General features: G+C 44.0%; 1 protein-coding gene across 1 annotated transcript; it reads right to left on the bottom strand.

Annotated features, from left to right (window-relative positions):
* Nucleotides 1–6269: 6269 nt before the first annotated feature.
* Nucleotides 6270–21543, bottom strand: mn1b (MN1 proto-oncogene, transcriptional regulator b). Its single transcript, XM_023958569.2, has 2 exons — nt 16949–21543; nt 6270–7603 (listed from the first exon to the last, which is right to left on the bottom strand). The coding sequence occupies exons 1-2, from the start codon at nt 20469–20471 to the stop codon at nt 7392–7394; spliced, it is 3735 nt and encodes a 1244-aa protein (XP_023814337.1). The 5' UTR covers nt 20472–21543; the 3' UTR covers nt 6270–7391.
* Nucleotides 21544–21792: the final 249 nt, after the last annotated feature.

Here is a 21792-nt window from a genome sequence, read left to right as displayed (position 1 = left end):
AAAGCAATGTTCTAAAGGCACACAGAAAAGCACACATAAACTGATTTCATTTTTTAAAAGTACTTGTTTATCTAAGTATATAAACAAAAAAAGAATCTATTGTTCTAAAGGATGACTTAGAAAAAATGGGCTATTGAAAAAAAAAGGCTGGAAAAAAGCTGTGATAAAAATGTTAAACTACTAAATGAATAAGAAAAAACTTTGAAAATGTACATTTTTTCTGTTTTTAATACAATTAACCCATCTTTTATCTAGCTCACACAGTTTTGCTGGGAAATCTGTGCAGTGTTCACTCTGTATAGATGAGGATGCTGATGACAGATGGGTGCTGATGTTGAGCGAGCTGACAGTGAGTGGGGCCGTTGGATACTGAGATACAGGGCTGTTCTGTGATTAATGGTAGGGGACGCGCCCCACTAATTGTGGTCCCTGACACAGGCACACGTCCCCAGACAAAGCAGGACAGGGCTGGAGCAGGGTGCCATGCTCAATCACCTTCCAGCAGAAAGCCTGTGCGCTGCTCTGGGGGTTTAGATCAAACAGAGGTCACAGGATATCGTGTGATAACGGGGGAGAGCTCTGAGAGATGCAGGGAAGTGTGGGAATGTTCAAGGTTTGGTAAACTGCTGGGAAAGAGATTTAGTGGGAAAAACACAGACGACAAGTAGCAGACAATAGGCTAACAACAGAAGAACGTTTGTTTGCCCGCATGCTTGTTTGAGTTCATTTATGTCCTCTTGACTCTTCTAATATAAAGGCACCTGCTGCAGGAATACTGGAACATCAGATATCGTCATCATCTTAAAATAATTGCCTAAGTCATTTTTTCTGATTTTTCAGGAAACACAAAAAACTTAACAGTTTGTTTAATATATGATAGTTACTAACGATTTTAATCAAAATAGCTATGACTACAGATGCCTGTTGACATACAAACAACAAAGTTACCCAAACATGTAACATAGGAGAATTAAATGACTTAGGCACATTTTTGAACCTGCCTTTGTGATTTAGGCATTTTTAAGCCTTCTTTTTTATTAGGAAAAAACATTATTAGCAAACTAACTGAACATAATGCTAAGGAGGAATGTGCATTTCTTCACTTCTCTTTCCAGATCTTCTTTGCAGGGTTTTTGTCTAATGTCTATTAGTATGGGAAATTGTAAAAGATGTGATGGGTTTCATTGACTGGAGGTTCTGGAACTTTCTTCTTGATTGTCAGAGCACAACAATCTTATCCATGCCAATTGCCCATTTGACATCTGTACCCTATGTGGCAGTTCTTTTCATACAGAGGCTTCTGAGAAGGACGGTCTGAATGGACCTTGCCATCACTGATAAACTGAAGAGCCCGCAAGTAATGCACAGGTGGATATCAGGCTTTTTTGCCTGTAGGCTTTTTTGCCTGTAGCCTGAAGAGGGATTTATTAAGTTTCAGGAACCCATTGTGCTTAACGCACTTTCACATGTTAAGGGGATAGCCTCATACTTGCAATCTGAAATATAATGACATGGTCTCTTGGGGTGAAAATATCTGCTAAATGTGTCTTGTTTAATAGTAATATGAATGCTGTCACACTTCATTTGTACAACCTGCACAAAGTATTTCTGAGTTATTTGTAACCCCATATTTTCTTGCAAGTATGCATTCGCCACACATGCATTGGGGTTCTGATAACAGCAACAGTCACTTCACACTATGATTTCCTTGAGTTCTGGATAGCCTTTGATCACACCTTTAACCCTTGTGCTATCTTAGATGACCCCACCCTTGCATTGACATGTACTCCATACCATGACAAAGGTGGATAAAGGTGGAAAGATTTCATGTAATCCATGGACACCAGTGAAGATCACAAATCATTGAAGAAAAAAGATTCAGAGCACTGTCTAGTGGGTCTAGATGACCCAACTCCCAATGTTAAAGTGCCTAGGATAGCACAAGGGTTAAAATGACAATCTTAAAGAAGAGCAAACACCTCACGACACAGATCACCTTCTGATTTGTCTCAAATGTAGCAGTAGCTTTCTCTGAACCCAAGTTGAAAAGGGTAAAGGTATGGGCTGCCGTTTTGTTTTGCAATATAGACTGCTGGCTGGGGTTTTTGGACACAGTGGCTTGCAAGTCCATTGTCCAAACAGACCTCTCTTCATTGGCAGAATCCTTGTTCTGAGATTTCTCTTGCCTCGCTTCAACCTTCTTGTTGACACATGGGTCAAATATATCCCTACTAATATTTCGTGTGTTTGAATAAAACACAAAAGTCCCACTGATCTTTCCTCGAAATAAATACATAATAGTTCCCATGGAAAACATTGGAAAATATTGGACTCCAACAGCCCTTACCCCAGAAGTTGTAGCCTTCTGATGGTATTCACAATGTAGTTAGGAGATGGTGGTACCTGGGTAAAGGAATTTTAGTCTTTGCAGGTAGCTCTGCTTCTGCAGTATAGTGTGAATCAACACTGGGCAGGTCCCTCAACCCGGTCTTAATAAAATTCTTAAAGTCAGGTTCAACCTTTATCTGCTTGTCTCTCTTAGGTCCAGATGTAGATAGGGTTGGTGCATGTTTTTCACAGTCAATGGGATTGTTCAACCATTTTTTAATGTTTTTCAGGAAGACCAAGAGAAGAGAAGAGAAAAAAAAGTGCCTTTAACTTTTTTCCATTTTTAAGCTTCAGTTGGTAGAAAAATGTTAATTTGCATCAGGATCTCTCAGCAACATTTTTTAATGATAATTTTTCTGACCTAAGTGGTGACGCACGACTGGCCGTATGTCTATTCAAAAATGCATGACTACTGTGAGAAAAATTATCTTGCGGTCTATTTTATGAAGCTACATTTAGTCCCTGGCACAAAAGTACAGAGGGTCTTTTGGGATTCTTTTTAGATTGTAGATTGCAATACAGAATCAAAATGTTAATTGGATTATGGACTGTTGAGAAAATGAGACATCAAATCCTACTGTTCATTCAAACATTGTAACATCTAAAAGCCATTAAAAGCCATTTTACTTTTATCGTTTTTTAGCTGACTTCCTTAACGGGAATTTTAACAAAAACAAAAAACAAATCAAAAGGTGAAGTCTTATGGAATATTTTTAGCCTAGTGTATAGCATAGTAAACGTTTTTACCTACCAACATGGGAAGAGCACTGAATTATGGAAATAACCTCAAAATCTGAAAAACTTATTCTATTTCTGGAATTAGTAGCCATCATGAAATGCTTATAAAATTGGCTAAAACATCTTGACTTGTGACTTAGGCAAAATAAAACTACCTAAGTCACACTCTTGACACACTGTAGGCAATTATACTAAGGAATAGAATGGTATGTTCTGTTTAACCCTTGTGCTATCCTAGGCACTTTAACATTGGGAGTTGGGTCATCTAGACCCACTAGACAGTGCTCTAAACCCTTTTTCTTCAATGATTTGTGATCTTCACTGGTGTCCATGGATTACATGAAATCTTTCCACCTTTATCCACCTTGGTCATGGTAGGGAGAACACGTCAATGTAAGGGTGGGGTCATCTAAGATAGCACAAGGGTTAACTGAAGATGTAGGCAACTTTACCAGAGGTGGCCAGCATAATGAGGAGAAGATTTAGGCAAAAAAAATCATTTTTGACAAAAAATGATTTAGGCAATTATTTTAAGAAGGTGAAAAAATATTCACATGGAAACATTGGCATCCATTTTTAAACATTTTTCCCTGTCGGAGGCGATACATCGTCTGTCTCATATACCTTCTATGAGTTTCACAGTGGACCTCTGAAAATCGGCCACTTTTTACAATGTTTGGGGGATTTAAACTACAAACCATTAATGGGCAATAAAGTCTTGATCTTATATGCACCATGTTTTTGTGAGTAATAATCCATTTTTAAAGATGTGTGAACTTTGCATCAACTGTTCCCAAATCCAACGTTGGCTTCTCCTTGAGGGTCTGTTGTCCTGGGTTCGAGTCATTTTCAACCAGCCCCCCCCCCCCCTTGATCCCTCTCTGGTGCTCCCCCCAGCTCAGGCCCCGAGGCCCCTGTGAGCTTCCCACAAAAAGTCCACAATGCTATTCAAACAATAGGCCAAAGGACAAAGAGCACATTTACACAAGTGGAGTTTTTTTTAAGCAAAAAGGCACTGTTTGGAAGATTTCCAACACCCCCCCCCCCCACACACACACACACACAGGAAAAGAAGGGAAAAAAAACACCCTTTGCCTTCACACACATCCCACCTCTCAATTCCATAGCATTACAAAAAAAATGTACCATTGCAGTGATGGAGACATGGGAGCCAAATATATTACACCCACCCGCCGGTCCACAAGCACCCCCAATTTAGCCAAACCCCTTCTTTACAGGACAAAAGCCCTTTAGAGGCTGAGTTTATGTGAGGGCTCTGGTGGATACCATAGTGGCTTAAAGACCGTGGAGGCCTCTGAGAGACACTTCTTTTACCTCCAGTCTCCTTCCATTCCTCTTTGCTTCTTTCTGTCTCTCTCAGGCACTGAAAGGTTCAGCGAGGGGTAGAAAGAGTTTGGTAGGGGAGGGGAGGGGCAGTAAGCAGAGAGGTGAGGGTGTGAGGGGGGAGGGGGTCGCTCCTATGTCAACATTGTGGTATTTTCCCAAAGATGCATATCGCTTCTATACAAATAGGAGATGTATTTATAGGAGAACATAAAAAAACTGCGTGACTGGAGAGCGTTTGGCGAACTTTCCAGCCCCCATGGCTCCACGGATGGTCTTCATGGCAAGCAAAATTGTTATTCTTTAGATGTTCGTTGGCTGGGAAACATACAAGTTCTCAGGCGACCACATAGTATTCTCGCTCCCAGCATGGTTAAATGTAGGGGAGCTCATTGACAGAAAAAGTCCGGCATCATACATCTTTAGTGGAGCCAGTGTCTTCATGTCTCTGTTGCTCTGACCTGGATGAAACTTGACCATTCTGGAAAATATTGTTTTTATGTGATGCACACTGAAAAATACGTTAGTGTGGATTTCAAGTCCAATCATTATCAGCATATCCCTTGTGCTATCCTATGACCCCACCCTTACATTGACGTGTTCTCTCTACCATGACAAAGGTGGATAAAGGTGGAGAGAATTTCATGTAATCCATGGACACCAGTGAAGATCACAAATCATTGAAGAAAAAAGGTTCAGCGCACTGTCTAGTGGGTCTAGATGACCCAACTCCCAATGTTAAAGTGCCTAGGATAGCACAAGGGTTAAACATCAAAATCCTGGATGTGTGCACTCTCTTTAGTTCATCTTACATAAAACAGCTCAGACCAACCAGCATTTAAACAACACAGGGTTGATTGGATCAGTAAGGATTAATTTAAAGCATCACTGATGAAAACATTTAAAGGTCCGAGTTAAGATACATCTAACAAAGAATTTCCTGCTGTACTTCCACACTGAGGAGTAATATCCAGCATTTATCTCTCATCCACACTCTTCCCTCCCTGCTCACACTGTCCCGAGTGACATGACAGTTGCTCATGTACGCAGCCTTTGCTGTTTGCTAATGCTCCGGCTGTCTGTGCATCCCACTTGCAACAGGCTGAGCAGTCCCACACAGCAGGCAGCAAACACACACCTTTGTGTGCCCGAGACATCCCTGTTGCAAGCTGATCACTAAGCCCTGTTAGGTTGCATTGACGTCTCCACCTCAGAACTGGCACACATGGGGGCGGGGGGGGGGGGGGGGGGGGGGGTTATTGATTAGCATGAAGCATCCATGCAGATGGCCAATAAAGAGGAGGTGAGCAGATCAGGGTTTGGGGAGTGGAAGGAAGCAAGATGGTGATGGTTGCCATGGAGAAAGCACACTCTTAATGGCATAAAAAAGTGAGAAAAAAAATGCTTGCAGATTTACCGTGAAGCAAAATTCCTCTTGAATAATTTTAGACGTAGTAAAAATACAAATAGACTTCAAGCAGGTGTGAGAGGAGTTGATCGTTTTGGTTGAGACGCTTCTCCTCTTTTGTTTTTTGTATTTTTGATGTTTCAGCTTTGGGCTTTAATAATACACAAGTTCCAGCATTCTTGTCAGGTATTGTACATCAGTCTGCAACTTCCCTGTCAAAAATGTCACTTGGAATATAGAGCAGACAGGAATGGTCCTAAAGGAACACACTCGATTTTTTCTTTTACAGCATCAAATCTGCGTGAAATCTTTCGCATAGAATCCCAACTGTCTTCTTTTTATCCATAGCTCTGTGATATTTCTCTGGAAATAAACAAAAGGAAATCAAAAATTCACCTTTAACATCATATTTATTGTTATTTAGTTACTCAATAAAACATATACAGTTATATACAATATGAAGGAAAACAGACGACTGCACTTTACATATTATTAAAAAAAGAAAACAACAAAAAAATCTGTTTGTAAATTGCCGTCACAGTCCTCCATCTATTGTTTGAGAAATTCAAATTTAACAGAAGCTTTATTTAAAGATTACAAGATTGCCTAACACACAGCAAATTTTTCTCTTTATTATACATGTGCAATACCAACAACCTTTTTTTTTTTAAATCCCTCACTGAATAAACCCCTGACCTCCACCACTTTTCAGTTCTCATTGGCTGAACTGTATACAAGCAGCTGAACTCACACAGTGTGAAGCCGAGATGAAAGACAAGAAAAGAGAATGAAGGAAACACATTTTCTCTCTTAAAAAAAACAAAGAAGCTTAGTGGGCGTTAGGTCTGAGAGCAGCAGATCACAGAGGCTAACTTTTGTCTTTAACGTTTACAAGAAATTGTTACATTCATGCATATTCCCTCCTCTTGGGCCTTCTCTGTTCTCATCCAACTCAATGACAGAAACTCCCATTTGTAGTAAGACCCTGTGAATTTAAGAGAAACTATTTTCAGCTTCAAATGGGCATCAATTGCCTCCGCCAGGGGTATAATGTGCACATTAGGTGTGCATTACAACGGGCAGGATTCAAAAAAGTAAAAAGGGAAAATCATGAAGTTGAAATTGCATCACTTTTACTAAACACCGGCATACAATCAAAGCCAATGACAACTGCCCTCTCTTTTTGTAGTTCCCCTTCTTTAACATTTCTCGTTTTTTTTTCAACAAAGAAAATGAGAGAAAAAAAATGATTTGAGGTTTTCCAGATGTGGAGACCGTCCAGTCAGGTCCATGCTGCAATGTCCAGCAGCATGTAAGCTGTCGTACATGCGGCTGCATGTGTCAGAAATGAACATGGCATTTTATGTGTGGGTTTCGTGTGCGTGCGCGCGTGTTTAAGTTTGCATTGATGAGCGTCAAATGTCTCTCTCGAGCCGGTGCACCGTTGCTTCACTGACAAATCATCACCGCCATCCACTGATGTTCCTTTATGTCCGTCTTTATTCCTCTTTGCTCAAGTCAGCGCTGCCACAAACGTCCCGAATCGGTTTGAAATATCAGAGTGGAGCGAGCGCCAGGAGGAGACAGGTGCCCCTCGCCCTTTACTGTCCCCCAACTCGTCGGTGCAGTGGACGGACAGGCACTGCAGGTGGTTTCCTCCACCTCCTCCTCCACCTCCAGCTCCCGAGGTTGCAGCTCCAGCTTTACTCTGACAGAGCTCAGAATCTGCCAACAGAGAGGAAAAGGTTAATTAAGAATGTGTAAAAAAGAAAAACAATTTCAAACAGCTGGCATTCTCTGATATGGATGAATCATCAAAAATACATGCATTTAATTAAACCAGTGTCATTTTCACATCCCACTCTAAATCTGCACTGTGAAATTAATTCAACACTGCCCCCCCCCCCCCCCCCCCCCACCATCGATAAGACCCAGAGTCTGTAAGCTAAGCTTCCTCTCTTTGCAGCCCCCTTCCTTCACGTCTGATAAAACAATAAAAACACACGCTTGAATTCATTTTGTCCCAGGCAGCCACGCAAATCCCGAACACTCCTCCGTGACCTCATCAGTAGGTCATAGGGCAAAGACAAAAGTGGCCTTTAACCCTGCTTGGCCCAATTTCCTGGTGTAAAGACCATGACAGTATCAACCCTCGTGTCATCAAGGTGTAAAGCCTGCAATTAAATGATTTTGCAAAAGCTTTAGAAAGCCCAACCAAAGTTGAACACGTCCATGACATAGAGAATAGTTAATATCGAAGTTTGCAAAAACTTCAACTGCTCAGACACTTGAGGAAGTGCCAAAAGGCTAAAAAGGCTGAAAATTTTTCAAGAAGAGGAGACACAAAGCCTCTGTGAGGTTATGTGTTGTGGATCGAGCTGCATCCTGTGCTCAGGGCATTGCCTTCAAGCAAGCCCTGAGCACAGAGAGATGTGTGTGAACATGTTAGAGAGCCTTCATTTAGGCCTGTTTGATTAATGTCCCAACTCCTCACTGTGCTAAAACCAACCGCTTCTCGGGTCTATGGGGCTGGTTGAGACAGATCAGCCGCTTGTAACTGTGAATCTTTGAAATGCAGGGACAAGGTGGTGTCTGAGTGAGGAGACAGGTGGGAAACAGCTCTGAAAGGCTGAGTTACAAGTGTGAAAGAGGTGTTGTGGGGGAGGGGGGGCGGACAGTGATAGACAATTTTCTGGGCTCAGAAGCTCCTGGTCAGGAGCTGAAGCAGCTTTCAGGATTCTGTGCTCAAAACTCTTGCGTCCACTCTACGCATGCTTTTCTGTCAGTTTTCAGGCGTTTAATGGCCGCGTGTTAAAAGTTAAACCAGTAGAACTTTGACCCATCAGGGACTTTGATTTGGCAGAATCCTGGAGCAAGATTCGCACCACTTCGACGTTTCACACCAACCCTTTTCCAACGGTAGGTACATGCGCCAGTATCGGGTAGCGACAGTCCAGTGTGAACACCGTATGCTAAAAGGCCGTTCAAGAATGCCAGTTTAGCGCATTCTTGAAAGCGCGGCACATGCCCGGTGTGAATGCAGCCTTAGAGCTGCCGCCAGAAACATGGAAGCCAATTCAGGCAGGTGGCTCGAACAACCAGGACAGACACACAAGCACATTTGCAGGCACTGAGGCAAGCTTGCCCTGCAGCTAGTTTGGGCCGTGACCACTGGAACAGAAAAGTGCTAGGATTTGGTAAAAGGTCAGGCAGCAAAGCCTCCCATTTTTTCCCCTATTTTATCTGCTTTTGCAACCGCTGGTCCCTGCAAAGATTCTCACCATCTCCTTCCTTAGGAGCAGGGACCTGATGTGAGTGGGGGGGCCCCTGGATGTTGTGGGTGGGGGAGAGGCGAGGATTTAGAGGCGTGTTGGTGGTGGCTGTGACAAGATCTCACATTTGCCAGAGGGTAGAGTCATACACCTCAGCATGGCTGATCCCCACCCCCTGCCAGCTTCACCTCCTCTCCACCCCCACCCCCCACCCCCCAACCTCACACTCTCTCTTCTCAGCTCTGTGCCCTCGAGCACCAGCCAGCAGCTCATGCTAGTTTGGCACAGCAGGGTCCGCGCCGGCCTGAATATGCAGCCAAGCGTTCCCCTGGCTCACTGCTGACACACAGCAAACTGACAACACACACAGCCCAAAACACACCAACCACTGCCGGCGTTGCCATACTCACACCAGCTTTCAGCTGCCGCTTCCCACACACACACACACACACACCCACACACAGTGTATGCATACATATGGATATGCATGTGGCTGCACACAAAAACCCCAGACAGAATTGAAAGATCAAGAATAAACAAAACTATCGAAAAATTGCTAAAATGCTTTCTTTCATACAAATGTTATCTTTATATAATACAAAAATTCCAATTTAGGATTGACAGCATGCAAAATGAATCTTTTGATCACCCTAAAACTAAAGAATTGTCAGCTTGTTTGTTTAACACAAAAATATTATAATATGACAATATTACCAGGCATACAAAGGTAGTCATGGCTACGCCAGAGGTGAGAATCTGTGTGTATGTGTGGGGGGGGGGGGGTGAAAAACTACCCTTAAATCCTCAGATTTATCCATGTTAGCAGAATCGTTCAAAGGTGGAAACGGCTGTGTGAAATTTTAAATCACACATGTCTAAATCCCAAATCAGCGTGACATTTTACAAGCAGGATTTTTTTTTCTTTTTTCAATAACATCCATCTGGTTATGGTTGTTCACTGACTGACGCAGAATTCATATCCAGGGTAATATCTCAATAATAGCCTATTCATCTGCAGGAAACTAGAGCTTAGCTCCAACCAACATGAGGGGGGGAAAAATGCCTAATAAAAAGAGGAGAACGGTAGCAGCGGCGTGAACAGCACTAAGCGGCAAAATACACCTTGATGCTCTTAACCACATTAGAGCCACAAAAGATCACCAAAGTTGTGAGTTAAATAAACACAGAATTTAAAATGATGCATTTATTTCACATCATAATACCCCGAGTGGGGTACATTTTTTATTTGCTGCATGCTGATGATGCTCAGAGACGCGCACGGCGGCTCACGTGCCCGGCAGCAGAGCTGTGAAGCTGTTTCACAGACACAGTCAGAAACGATTTACAGGGAGATGAGTGGAGCTGGAATGCCATGAAGGCGGAGAGTACGGCGTGCAGCTCCGGCTGTCTGGATGACACCAATGTGTCTAGAAGCTGACGGTCTGACACGGGTTTGCATGTCATACTGCACACACTCCACAGCCCCGCAGCAACACGGGAAGATAAACAAAGGTTGCGCAGAGACCATGTATTCCACCAGTTCAACGTAAGCAATTTATTTTTTAATTCATCTTAAAAGCAACGGCACGCTTGAAAAGAACTTCTGCGTCCTCCGAGGCTGACAAGAGATGCGTTTGAAAAGTAAGCATGACAAACTAAGAGAGAAGTGTAAAATGAAGAGCATGTCTGCAGCTTTGAGCCTGCAATGTTCCTTTCTGGTCACACTGATTTCCCAGGCCCCGGCGTCTCATGCCTGCTTCTTTTCTATCCCGAGCTCTATACTTCCATGACAACACTTCACCTTTAACCTCGGGGTCCCGAGTGCACGACCCTAAACTCCCAGCACAAACCACACCAATCAGATTGCTCGACTCACTGACAAAAACACCCAAAGGCCTTCACTCCTATGACAGTGTGTGACATCAGGTCAGATTCCTTTCACATAACTACTGCTCTGGTCCTGCGTGTGGCTTTGTCAGCACAAAACACCCACTGCAAAGACAAAAACTGGATTTTTTACAAAAGAAAACTGAATTAAAGCAGCTGCACGGAAACTGTTACGCCCCCCCACCCCAATTTTTTTTTGAAAGTTTAAAGGTCAACAACGGAATTTTACTGTTTTTTGCAGGTGTGTTCAGAGGAGCTGAATGAGGTGCATCTTGGGTAACTGAGGTATTGTTCCAGGTATCTGTGCATCTGGAGGGTTTGTGGAGGGGGGGGGCAGCTCTGAGGCTCGCCTGCAGCCCCCCCCCCCCCCTCTTCCTCCTCCTCACACACCCCTGAACTCCACCCAGCTGCCCTAGCGTGACCTTTCTCTCAGAGCAGAGAGGATATCTGGAAGGAGCGGGGGCCACATTTCTCAGGCGAGGGCACGGGGGGTTATTTGGGTTTGAATTTCCTCTCAGTTCTCTGCCCTGCAACCTAAAGTCAGAAAAAAATTAACCCAAAAAAAAAAAAAAACAAAAAAAACAGAAAAAAGAAAAACGTGCCCATACAAGCACTGCTCCCCTCACTCCAACAACACACACATTCCCAACCCTTCAAACACACACCGACACACACCTCCCCCTCTGGCCACAAGAAGAGCTGAGGAAACCAGACACAAATCAGAACATGGGAAGTGATTTAGTGCCTCCTACATAACTCACAAGCATGTCCAGAACCTGTCCAGCATGACATCCAAGTCTGTGACATATTGATCTACTTTGCTGTCTCTATTTTGTTTCAGCACAATGCTACTCCCTCTTTTCTGGGGTTTGTTCCGATTAAAAAAAAATACTAAATAAATAAATAAAAATCACCTGCACATCATAATAAAATCTTGAAAGATACGCTTTTATTTTGAACAAAAAGAATAAGTTGGGTCTTTTTGGTTCCTCCAACAAAAACTATAATGATTAGACAAAAATAGGAAGAAATCATTTTCAGCAATCAAGTCATTTTTCTTTTTTTCTTGTGGTTATAAAATTAAAGGAGACATATGATCAGTTACAGAACGCCTAAATATGGTGAATCGAATCCTTTCTTTCCATAAATGCGCATAGGTTTTACCCGCTCACCGGCCTCGTGAGCGAAACTACAGACGCTCTCTGGAAAACAACTTCTTTTTCTCTCTCCTACCTTCTCCTGCACTCCATCAGTCTCTACTTCTGTCTCCCAGGAGAAACAGCTCCGGTGTCATAGCTCATTTGTCAGTTCCTCAATACAAATTAAACGGCGCCTGACGACTACCTGTATGGCAAATAACATAACTGCTGCTGGCAGGGTGACAACTTCCACACCTTTCCGAACCTGAACAGACACACACACCTTTGAAATGCTGTACTTGTGTCAGTAGCAGCACACAAACACAATACAACTCGCTGCAGCTGTGTCAAAGTGATGCACTTTTTGGTCTAGTTAGGACCGATGTGGTGGTCACTCAACTTGACAGTGGGCATTTGGAGCCATGCCACACACATGTGCTAAAATTCTGCTCCCCTCTCCACCCTGCATGCAAAGAGAGTCTGCACCACATGCTGAGACAAGTTTCGTTTTAGTCCAACTTTATTCCTTCAGGAGAAACAACAAAAAAAGTGGAAAAATCCTGCAAAGTGCCTTTCTTCTGCAACAAACGTCCTCTGTTGCCAAGGAGCACATAAAGGAACACACATCTCGTGACTTTCAGCTTCTTCAATTTCAGACAGAAGCACGTCGGCCATATTTTTCAGTCATGCACTATTTGCAAATCTAGTAAACACTCCTAAATATTAAGAGTTAAGAATTAAGAGCGTGTGTTCCACACAGGGAGACATGCGAGATGGGAGGCTGAAGCCGCGTGCCTGACACCGAGACTAAATAAATCAAACTTTACGTCTTCAGCTGACAGATCCACACTATCGGGTTGCAGCGCCAACAATGCAGCCCTTTGTCACATCATGTACAATTCACGCACAGGCACATCTGTGTGCTCTGAATCTGACTGTACAAATCCTAATTTTAATATGCTTTGTTTAGCATTCATCGGAGACTTTTTGGTTGGGGGAGAAGAAAAAAAAAGGAAGAAATATCTGATAAAAGATCAGGGGTTTGAGCTTCGATAAAGCTGTCAATAACATTCAGCCTGTAGCAACTGCTGGTGGATGAGTTACAACTGCAGATAAACAATATAACCTGTGCTAATTGCTGCTCTTATCATAATCGTCATCATTACTTTGTGTGAAAGACTTGGATGTGTGTTGTTTCAGAAGTCAACATGAAACACCTTGTAATGACAGGCAAAGAACACGGACTGCCCCGAGCTGTTTTCACCATGTTCAAGCACCTGTCAATCACTTTTGGAAAAAGAACGGAAATTACTGGTGTGATTCGAGGCATTGTTGTTGTTGTGGTGAAATGTCAAAGCCAGGTAAGTCTCACAGGATCCACTTCTGGAATATTGGAATATTAACACGGCTCGATCTGAGCCTCTGCAGCATTCTAGAAGAGTGATCAGATGAGAGTTCCTACTTTTAGAAAGCTGTCAAACTTAGAATAATGGAGATTTGATCTTTATTAGAGATGTTTCCTGTCTGTTTAGCAAGTGTGAAATGTAACTGAAGGTCAACTCCGAAGAGTGCTGAAGTTTAAAAACTAGCTCATGTGGCAAACACTGCGAAAGCACAAAATGACTGAATCACTTCCTTTCCCTGGTGGTTGCCTCTTATCACGGCTGTGCACGACTGAACGGTCAGCTTCTGCTTAGATGAGAAAGGAAGAGGAAAAATATGTAGAAGCATCTTTTTTTTTTTTTTTTTTCCCAAGGAGGAAGAATAAAATTAACTGACACTCAAAAAGTGGGAAAGGTAATTCGAATTTAAAGGCATCACTGTGTAGCAACTGGTGAAAGAGATTGAGCAGCACAATGACACAGAAAGAGGAGGCCAAATATGGGGTCCAAAGGGGGATATTACTGCCACACGCATCACTGTAAACAGGCGCAGAGGGACCATGGAGAGCTGGTGACGGAGCATGCATCAGTTCCTGTTCCAACTTTTACCATTTAGTTGTCAACAAAGTTAAGTATTCAGAGGAAAGTTATCAAATAAACACGCTAGTTCTCATCGGTTCTTAAGTCCTGAATTTCTTAGCTACAATGCTAAGACAAGAACGCCTAAACTAAAGATAAAACTAAATGGAATTTCAATTTTCTTATTATGCTGCCAAACTGACTTCCAACATGCAGCTTTTTTTCACCGCTGTTTTGTGGTCTTTTCCCTCTGACCTGAAACTGGCTGATTCTTTTATCGGGGCACACTTTTACATTTCAAAACACTTAGTTTCTAAAAACCTGTTGTTTTTTTTATTTTTTTAAGTATCCTTATTTAATGAACCTTATTTTATGTCATCATTTACTAAAAAAAGTCGGTAATATTCAAATGTATTAATATGATAACTACTTTTAATTTTTTCAAATGTATTACACAATAATAACACGACCAGTGGCAAAGAAAACTTACAGCTGGACAGGTAAATTAACAGAAATGAAAAATAAATATAGCAAAATACAATATCTTTTTGAAAAAAATAATCTTCAGTGTATTTGCATTGAAAATATATGTAAATAGGTTAACAGCTGATCCCATCGTCTGACTAAAATATTATTTTAACTTTCTACAAGAGGCAATAATAATTTCCCTTGTCACTAAAATTACATAATTTAATTTTTTTCTTATTAGAATGATTTACCTCTTTGATGGAGGAATATTTCATTATGGCTAATGGGCTAAAGAACTGCCCTGATTAAATTGAAATTAGTGTCACTAGGATTCTCTCGCTTGTGACGGATTTGCGACTCAAGATTGAGGACTTGAAACTTAAGTGAGTGAGTGGTCCAAGCGGGCTCGATTTTTTTGTAATAGTTGAGTGGGGTAGGTGTTGTGGGACGTTAGCTGTTAGGAAACCAGCCTGTAGGGCGATGATTTATCCTAAATTATGATGTTGTTTCGCTCTCCTCTGTGTAGCCTGAGCATCAGATTCAATCTGAAAATCCCCCCTTCTCTTCCAAGTACACCTCCACCATTTTTTCATCTTTGCTGTCTGGAGCACTCAAATGAGAAACTGTCAGGAGCCGTGATTTGTGCTAACTAGCTATCGATTGCTTGAGAGCCGCATGCCCTGTGTCCATGCAGGGAGGGATGAGAGGAGACGAGAGGAGAAGAGAAGGGGATGAGATGAAAGTAGAGAACTTAGGCCAGCAGTGCTGTTTTTAATTGTATTATGCTAAATGTGCAAATGGCCGCAAGAACCAACACTTTAGAATTAATGCAGCTGCTGTACAGACGAAAATAGTTAATAAAAAGAAACGTTTAAGTCGTGTAAAACTATAGATTATGATATGTATTTTTGATTTTCTCAGTTAAAAATAAAGGGTCAGTGGGGACATGCACTGGCATGTCTGCAGCTGCCCAACACCCAGAGCTCCCGCGCAGAAACAATCTGCTCGGACGCCCGGGTCCGCGCTGTGCGCGCCCCCGTCCCCGACCGCGCGCATGGCGCTGTTCTAAACAAAGAGACGCGGACAAGCTTCTGCGCAGATTTCAGAAAGCAGCGGCGCTGCACGCACGCACGCGCGCGGGAAAGGCGGGTCTCCTATGATCAGACGTGAATTGAATGTGCACGCGGGGTCCGCGCGTGCGTGGATGGCAACGAATTCAGTCAAATTTAAGTAAAATAAAGAAATAAACAAATTGTGATCTAAAATAAAACTATTAAATCAAAACAACACAGCAAAAGTAAACAAAGAAAGTTATTGAAGTGAGGGGAAAATTCACGCAAATATATATATATATATTATATATATATATATAAAATTTTAAATAGTAAAAATAATGAAAGTGTTATTTTAAATTGCTTTAGTTTTGTTTATATAAAATACAACCACAATAAAATTATTAAAAGAAACAGCTTGTATTTGGATAGAAACAGTGCAGCAACAAAAGTCTCCAACGCGTAACATAACGCAATATTTACTTTGATGAAAAATAAAGATATTCTAAATAGAATATATATTTTTGCCCTTTAAATAATCTAAAAAAAAATTACAAAAACACGTTTTCTTCTATAAATAAATACGGTCTTTACACAAATACACAAAAAACTTTTTAAAAAAAGGGAAAAAAATCCCTAAATTACTTTGACAAGGCAATTTAGAACCAAACAAGCTAAATTGCAAAGAAAAATGTGATGCAGTGATATATATTTGAGTTCCTGTCCAGCATATATTTAAAAAAAAAATCTATCGACTTTCACCTGCTTAGTGTTATTCCATAGGAATGACAAAACAAACACGTAACAAGGCAGGGAAACCCCGCTGCGTAAACGCATATCCGCACAAAGCTATTAATCTTCTCAGTGTAGTTGTTCACCCTGAAAACCGAGATAAAGAACCACAGGATATGTTTACTTTTCTTCAGCTGATCTTTTGAAGTGCCTACAGCCACGAATGAAAAACTCCACAATGGTGTGTAAAGATGGTAGACATATCTGTAATGGTTTTTTTTAATTTTAATATTTTTTTGGGGGGATATTCTTTTGATTTTAATAGGCTGAATATATATGTGCATATCTTTTTGGTAAATACAATTTTAAATGTTGCAAAAAATATTTCAATAAATGTCTATAATGTCTATTATCTGCATCATCTGCGCATTAAAGGAGTTTTACACTGAATTTTAAACTAAATCCTTGGACGTAATACAATTTAAAAACACTTCCGACACAGCAGTTGCATATCAAAGAAACTTTTAAAAAGAGGCATCAAAAAAGGGAAAAGCTTTACCTTCTTTACAGTTGTTTTGGCTTTTATTTTTTTCCCAGGATGCCATGGCCTTGTCGTCTTCTGACCCGTCCATCATGGCCTTGTCGCTGGGCACGTACCAGGTGGCGTGCTGCTCTGCCATGAGAGTGTCAAGGTCAATAGTGCCCATTGAGCCCTTCCCAGCATCCGGGCTGCAGCTTGCCAGCTCGTTGTCTCCGTTCTGCGAGGGACAGTCGCCACTCTTTTTGCCATTCTTCATGGCCAGGGGCTGGTCTTCTGAGATGCTGAACTGCTGCCGCTGCAGCTGGATTTGGGCCTGCAGAATCTCCAGAGGATGAATTTCTTCCTGGCCAGAGGTGCTGGATGGTGTGCGTACCTGCTCCACTCCAGGTGTGCCTGGATGGCTCACCCCACTGCCACCTGTGCTCACACCAGAATTCAGTCCATAGCTTTCTGGTGGCGAGGTAGTATGATTATTGATGGCCATGCCGTGGGGTTTTTGTCCATTTATCTGTCCGTGATCGCTCCTCTGCATTTTAGGTGAGCCGCCGATCGCGGGGCTGCGATTGGGCTTGCTGGTGGAGGCCCCTCCTGCATCCGAGCTGGATGACACCTCGTCCTCGTTGCCGTAGTGGGTGCTGACATCGTCAGGAAAGTCCACTCTAGGTGAACTACTGTCAGACTTGGCAGCAACACTTTGAATGCCACTGTCTAAAGACGACATGAGATCAGCCTGGTCCCCCAAAATTAAGTCGCCTCCTTTGCCCCAAGACGGGGACTGGAGGTGTTTCTCATGGGGTGTACCCCCACCCCTCTCCCCAAGGCCAGCTGAGGGGGTCTGCTGGCCTGGACTCACAACAGGGTTTCCATTATCAGAGGAAAAAAAAATTCCAGGGCTGACATGTCCACTGTCTCTTTTTCTCCTCCCTCTCCCTCTCCCATTCCCTGTTGTTGTCTTACCCTCACTGCACGGGGTAGCGTCCATGTTGTAGTTTGGGGAGAGGGCACTGGCTTCCCCCTGCACCGTCTGACTTTGACTTGCAGGCTTAGAGTTGCTATTCCCGGTGCCAGGCATCTGGCTGTTCTGGGAAGTGCTGCTTTGAAAATATTCAGGACCAGCACTGCCAGTCCCATTAGATGTGTTGCTATTAATGTCCTGTTCTGTTTGACTTAGTTTTCTCTTGCCCTCGTTCTGGTTCTTCTTGTTGAATGTTACATTGAGATTGGGAGCCCCTAAACTGGCGATCATGTTCTGGCAGGCTGTGGACAGGGCTGCTAGGCAGCTCTGACCAAAAACACTGTCCTTAGTGCTGGTTTTGGTGAAGTTCCCAAGGGACAGAGCTCCAAGCTTACTAACAGATGACCGCTGGCCTGAGGGGAACTCAGACTGAGGGGGGTAGCTCCCTGGTGAGGTGTTCACCCCCTGAGGAGCACTATGTGCTGGCCCCTGTCGGTTAGCCCCCCCATAGGAGAATGTTGGCTGTGCTCCCATTGGAGTTGCAGGAAAGTCAGCTGGTCGCCTCTCTGCTGGTGCATTTGGATGTCCTGCTCCTGGAGACTGCATCTGGGACAGGTTGCCCATGTTCCCACTGAACTGGGTGTGCATGCCAGGGGAATGAAGGTTCTGCACATGTCCATCTCCTGCTATTCTCATGGGTTCCTGCATCCCAATGCCTGGCCTAAACATTATCCCAGCCCCATTCTGCTGTAGCCCTATGTCATGAGGCCCTGACTCATTACCTGCTCCACCCAGACGCCGTGACATCATTTCTCCTGGTGGGTGGGACCCTTGAAACCATGAGTTCTCCTGAGTTACATGAGGATTTTGTCCATCAATGTTGGGCATCCTGCCACCATTCTCCCTCTCGAAGTTGGGCTGGGGCATGCTCCCGACCGGGGCACCATGACCCAACGGGCCGGGAGGTACATCGCCATGATGACCCAACTGCTGCAGACTAGGCTGCCTCATCCTCTGCTGTTGGTTGCGTGAAGCCATCTGTTTTATCATCATGGCCGCATTCTGACGCTGCTGCAGAGACTGTGGCTCAGGTCCCGGGTGCTGCAGGGGACCCGGAGCAAAACCTTCATTCACAGGTGGGGTGAACTCTCCAGGAAGGCCTGGATATGCAGATGGAGAGAGGTGGTTTTCCATGGAGTTGCACCAGCCTTCACCATTATGCGTGTTTGGGAAATCAAATCGAGGCCGCTTTGCCATGTTAATATAAGGAGAGTCAAAGTGTTGCAGCCTCTGATTTGGGGGCTGTTGGGAAGGAGGAGGTGCAGGCTGTTGCATATTAAACATTGGGTCCCCATAGGGGTGCAAACCTCTATTTTCCAGTCTGTGAATGGGATATTCAAATTGGTTATGTTGGCCAGGCATCATGACCCCTCCATCTAGAATGTTAGGGTTAGTGGGGCCGGGTTCAGTCTGGGGGGGTCGGGGGAGGCCAGGGGGGCACGAGTTCTGTCTGGCTATCAAGCCAGCATGTTGTTGTTGCTGCATGAGGGGATGTCTTGTATTGACCCCCGGCTCCATTCCCACAGGCACTTTCCGGCCATTTCCGAAGCGTTCAAAGAACACTCCGTGCTGAGGCTGCTGGGGCTGTGGTGGAGGCTGGTGTCCCTTAGATATGCCCTGCATGCCTGGTGTCCGTGGCATGCCTGGATTTCCTGGAAAACTTCCACTGGGCACAGGCCTACCCGGCCCAAAATGTGGTAACTGAGATTCTGACTCTGATGGAGAAAACACGGGTACATCAAAATGTCCAGATGTAGGCTCACTTGGGAAGTTGTACTCTAATCCCTCCACGGCTCCCTGGTTTGGGATGCGCCGATGCTCCAAACCATGTGACTCGGATGAGGTGGATGAGGATGAAGGAAGACCATGGAAGGATGCAGCTCTGTTAGGTGACTGGTCCAGGGGGAGGCAGGGTGCGGGGACAGCAGGGTTGCCACTGGGAGGCCCATGATGTTGAAAGTCAGGTAGGTTAGCAGGCCTCTGCTGCTGCGTCTGCTGCTGGGGAAAGCCATCCCCTGCTGGCCCTTCAGCGTGAGGATCAAATCCTTCTCCAAAGCCCTGCTGTGGTCCCATGCCATTGTTGTTGTAGCCCATTAGCCTGCCACCATGCAGGCAGGATGACCCTGGCTCAGGGCCTCCAAAACTCCCACTGAAGTGAGGGTGATGTTGGTGGGGGTGAGGTGGATGGCCGTGTGGATGTCCTTGATGAGGTTGCTGGTTGTTAAAAAATCCATGCATCGGTCCTTGCTGCTGCTGCTGAAGCCCGCCGCCTGCATGCATATCTGGGTGTCCCCGGGGGTGAAACCCCCCATAGGGCTCTCCGTTCATGTTCATATTGAGCCCCAACATTTGCGGTTCACTCATAGGGCCCATGCCTGGCTCCACGGCTCCGGGAGGGCCTCCAGCATGAAAGCCTGGGCTTTTATAATGGGAGCCCATGTTCATCCTTTGTCGGTTTATGTTTCTCTCTGACTGGCCAGGGTTTCTGCTATTAATTTGAGAACCAAACTGCTCCAGCCCAAACATACTCCTCTGCAATTAATCCCACATGACGGCAAGTTTGCCAGACATCGGCACAGTTTTTTTTCTGTCCCCGAAAGCAAAAAAAAAAAAAAAAAAAAGGATACACAACAGGCTATTTAAATGTTGTATCACGCTGATACAAAATTCTTAGTAAAGTTTAACTGTCAAAACTCAACATATAGACTTTCATTTAAGTGAATAAATGTTTTTTTTGTCTAAACTTCTCCAAGCACGCGGAGCAGACAGGGGACAGACCGTGTCCAAATACGCACGCAGGCTGCGCGCCTGCTCCTGTATGAATGCGTACAAGTCACTACAGCAGCTTTTTGTCCTTTTTTTTTACATTTGATCAGACAAAAAAATGAAGCACTGTTGTGTAAAATCTCACACTCCTAAGCATTTTTCTTTGTGCGCACTTGTACAGCGCGAGCACACAAAACTGGCCTTTAACAAACTAACAGGAGGGCGCAAAGACTGGATAAGATCAAACACAGGACAACGCTTTTAGTTTTCTCATGAATTCATTATTTTAGCTCGATAAATGTCCAGGACTGGTGTTTTTCTGTTGTGGTTCCATGCTGGAAACTGAAGGAAAATGAAAGTGGAGCCGTGGAGCGAGATCTGCTTCTGTGGGTTTGCGCGAAGAAAATCTGTCTTTGAGAACACGCTGCCCACGTATGTCCTTGAAAAAGTCAATAAAAAATAAAATATAAAAATAAAAATGTCCGGTAGGCTTACAACCAAAAGTCCAGAGTGCGCAGAAGTCCACAAACTCGGCGCTCCGTCCTACCCGGTGTCGGAGAATCCGAGCGTGCGTTTTATGTTTTTGGAGAACCGCGTCCGGAGCAGCGTGGCACGCACTACCCGCACTCCACAAACAGCGTGCCGCCTGGAAGCATCCTTCAGCCACGCCGTGCGCTCTGCACTGAAGCTCCGTGCCTTACGTCCTCTCGGTGCGTCCCGTCATCTGTCGTCTGCTCTCTGGTGAGGTGTCAGCGCGCCCGGGGAACGATCCACAGACGCACTCCGCTCTGCCGCTCGGCGCTCAGTGAGATCAACGCGTCTGGAGGAGCCAGCAACAAGTTTTGCATTTCTGCTGCCACTTCCATGCAAGAGGTTTCAGCCAATCACAGACACCACAGGCAGCTCCAGGGGCGGGCCCAATCCTGTTAAGGTGGTCCACCGAGTCAATGAACTCATAAACTCTTACGTGTAAATCGGATCTTAGAAATGGCTTTCACCTAAAAAGCGTTACTGTTTGAAACCGGGGGCAGGATTTGAACTGGATGTTGCAGGTATTTGTTTTTAACCAGCGGAGAAATGT

Source organism: Oryzias latipes, chromosome 9 (genome assembly GCF_053564925.1).
Source record: "Oryzias latipes strain Hd-rR chromosome 9, Olatipes_Hd-rR_3.1".
NCBI classification, from domain to species: domain Eukaryota; kingdom Metazoa; phylum Chordata; class Actinopteri; order Beloniformes; family Adrianichthyidae; genus Oryzias; species Oryzias latipes.
The sequence above is the reverse complement of the archived record's forward strand: the minus strand, read 5'-3'. Positions and strand labels throughout refer to the sequence as shown.

What these genes read in the sequence shown, in the direction of transcription:
- mn1b (XM_023958569.2), bottom strand. Translation starts at nt 20,471, where the DNA reads ATGTTTGGGCTGGAGCAGTTTGGTTCTCAAATTAATAGCAGAAACCCT. An exon ending in CCAAAACAACTGTAAAGAAG is followed by an intron (nt 7,604 to 16,948) that starts GTAAAGCTTTTC and finishes CTCTGTTGGCAG; the next exon opens with ATTCTGAGCTCTGTCAGAGT.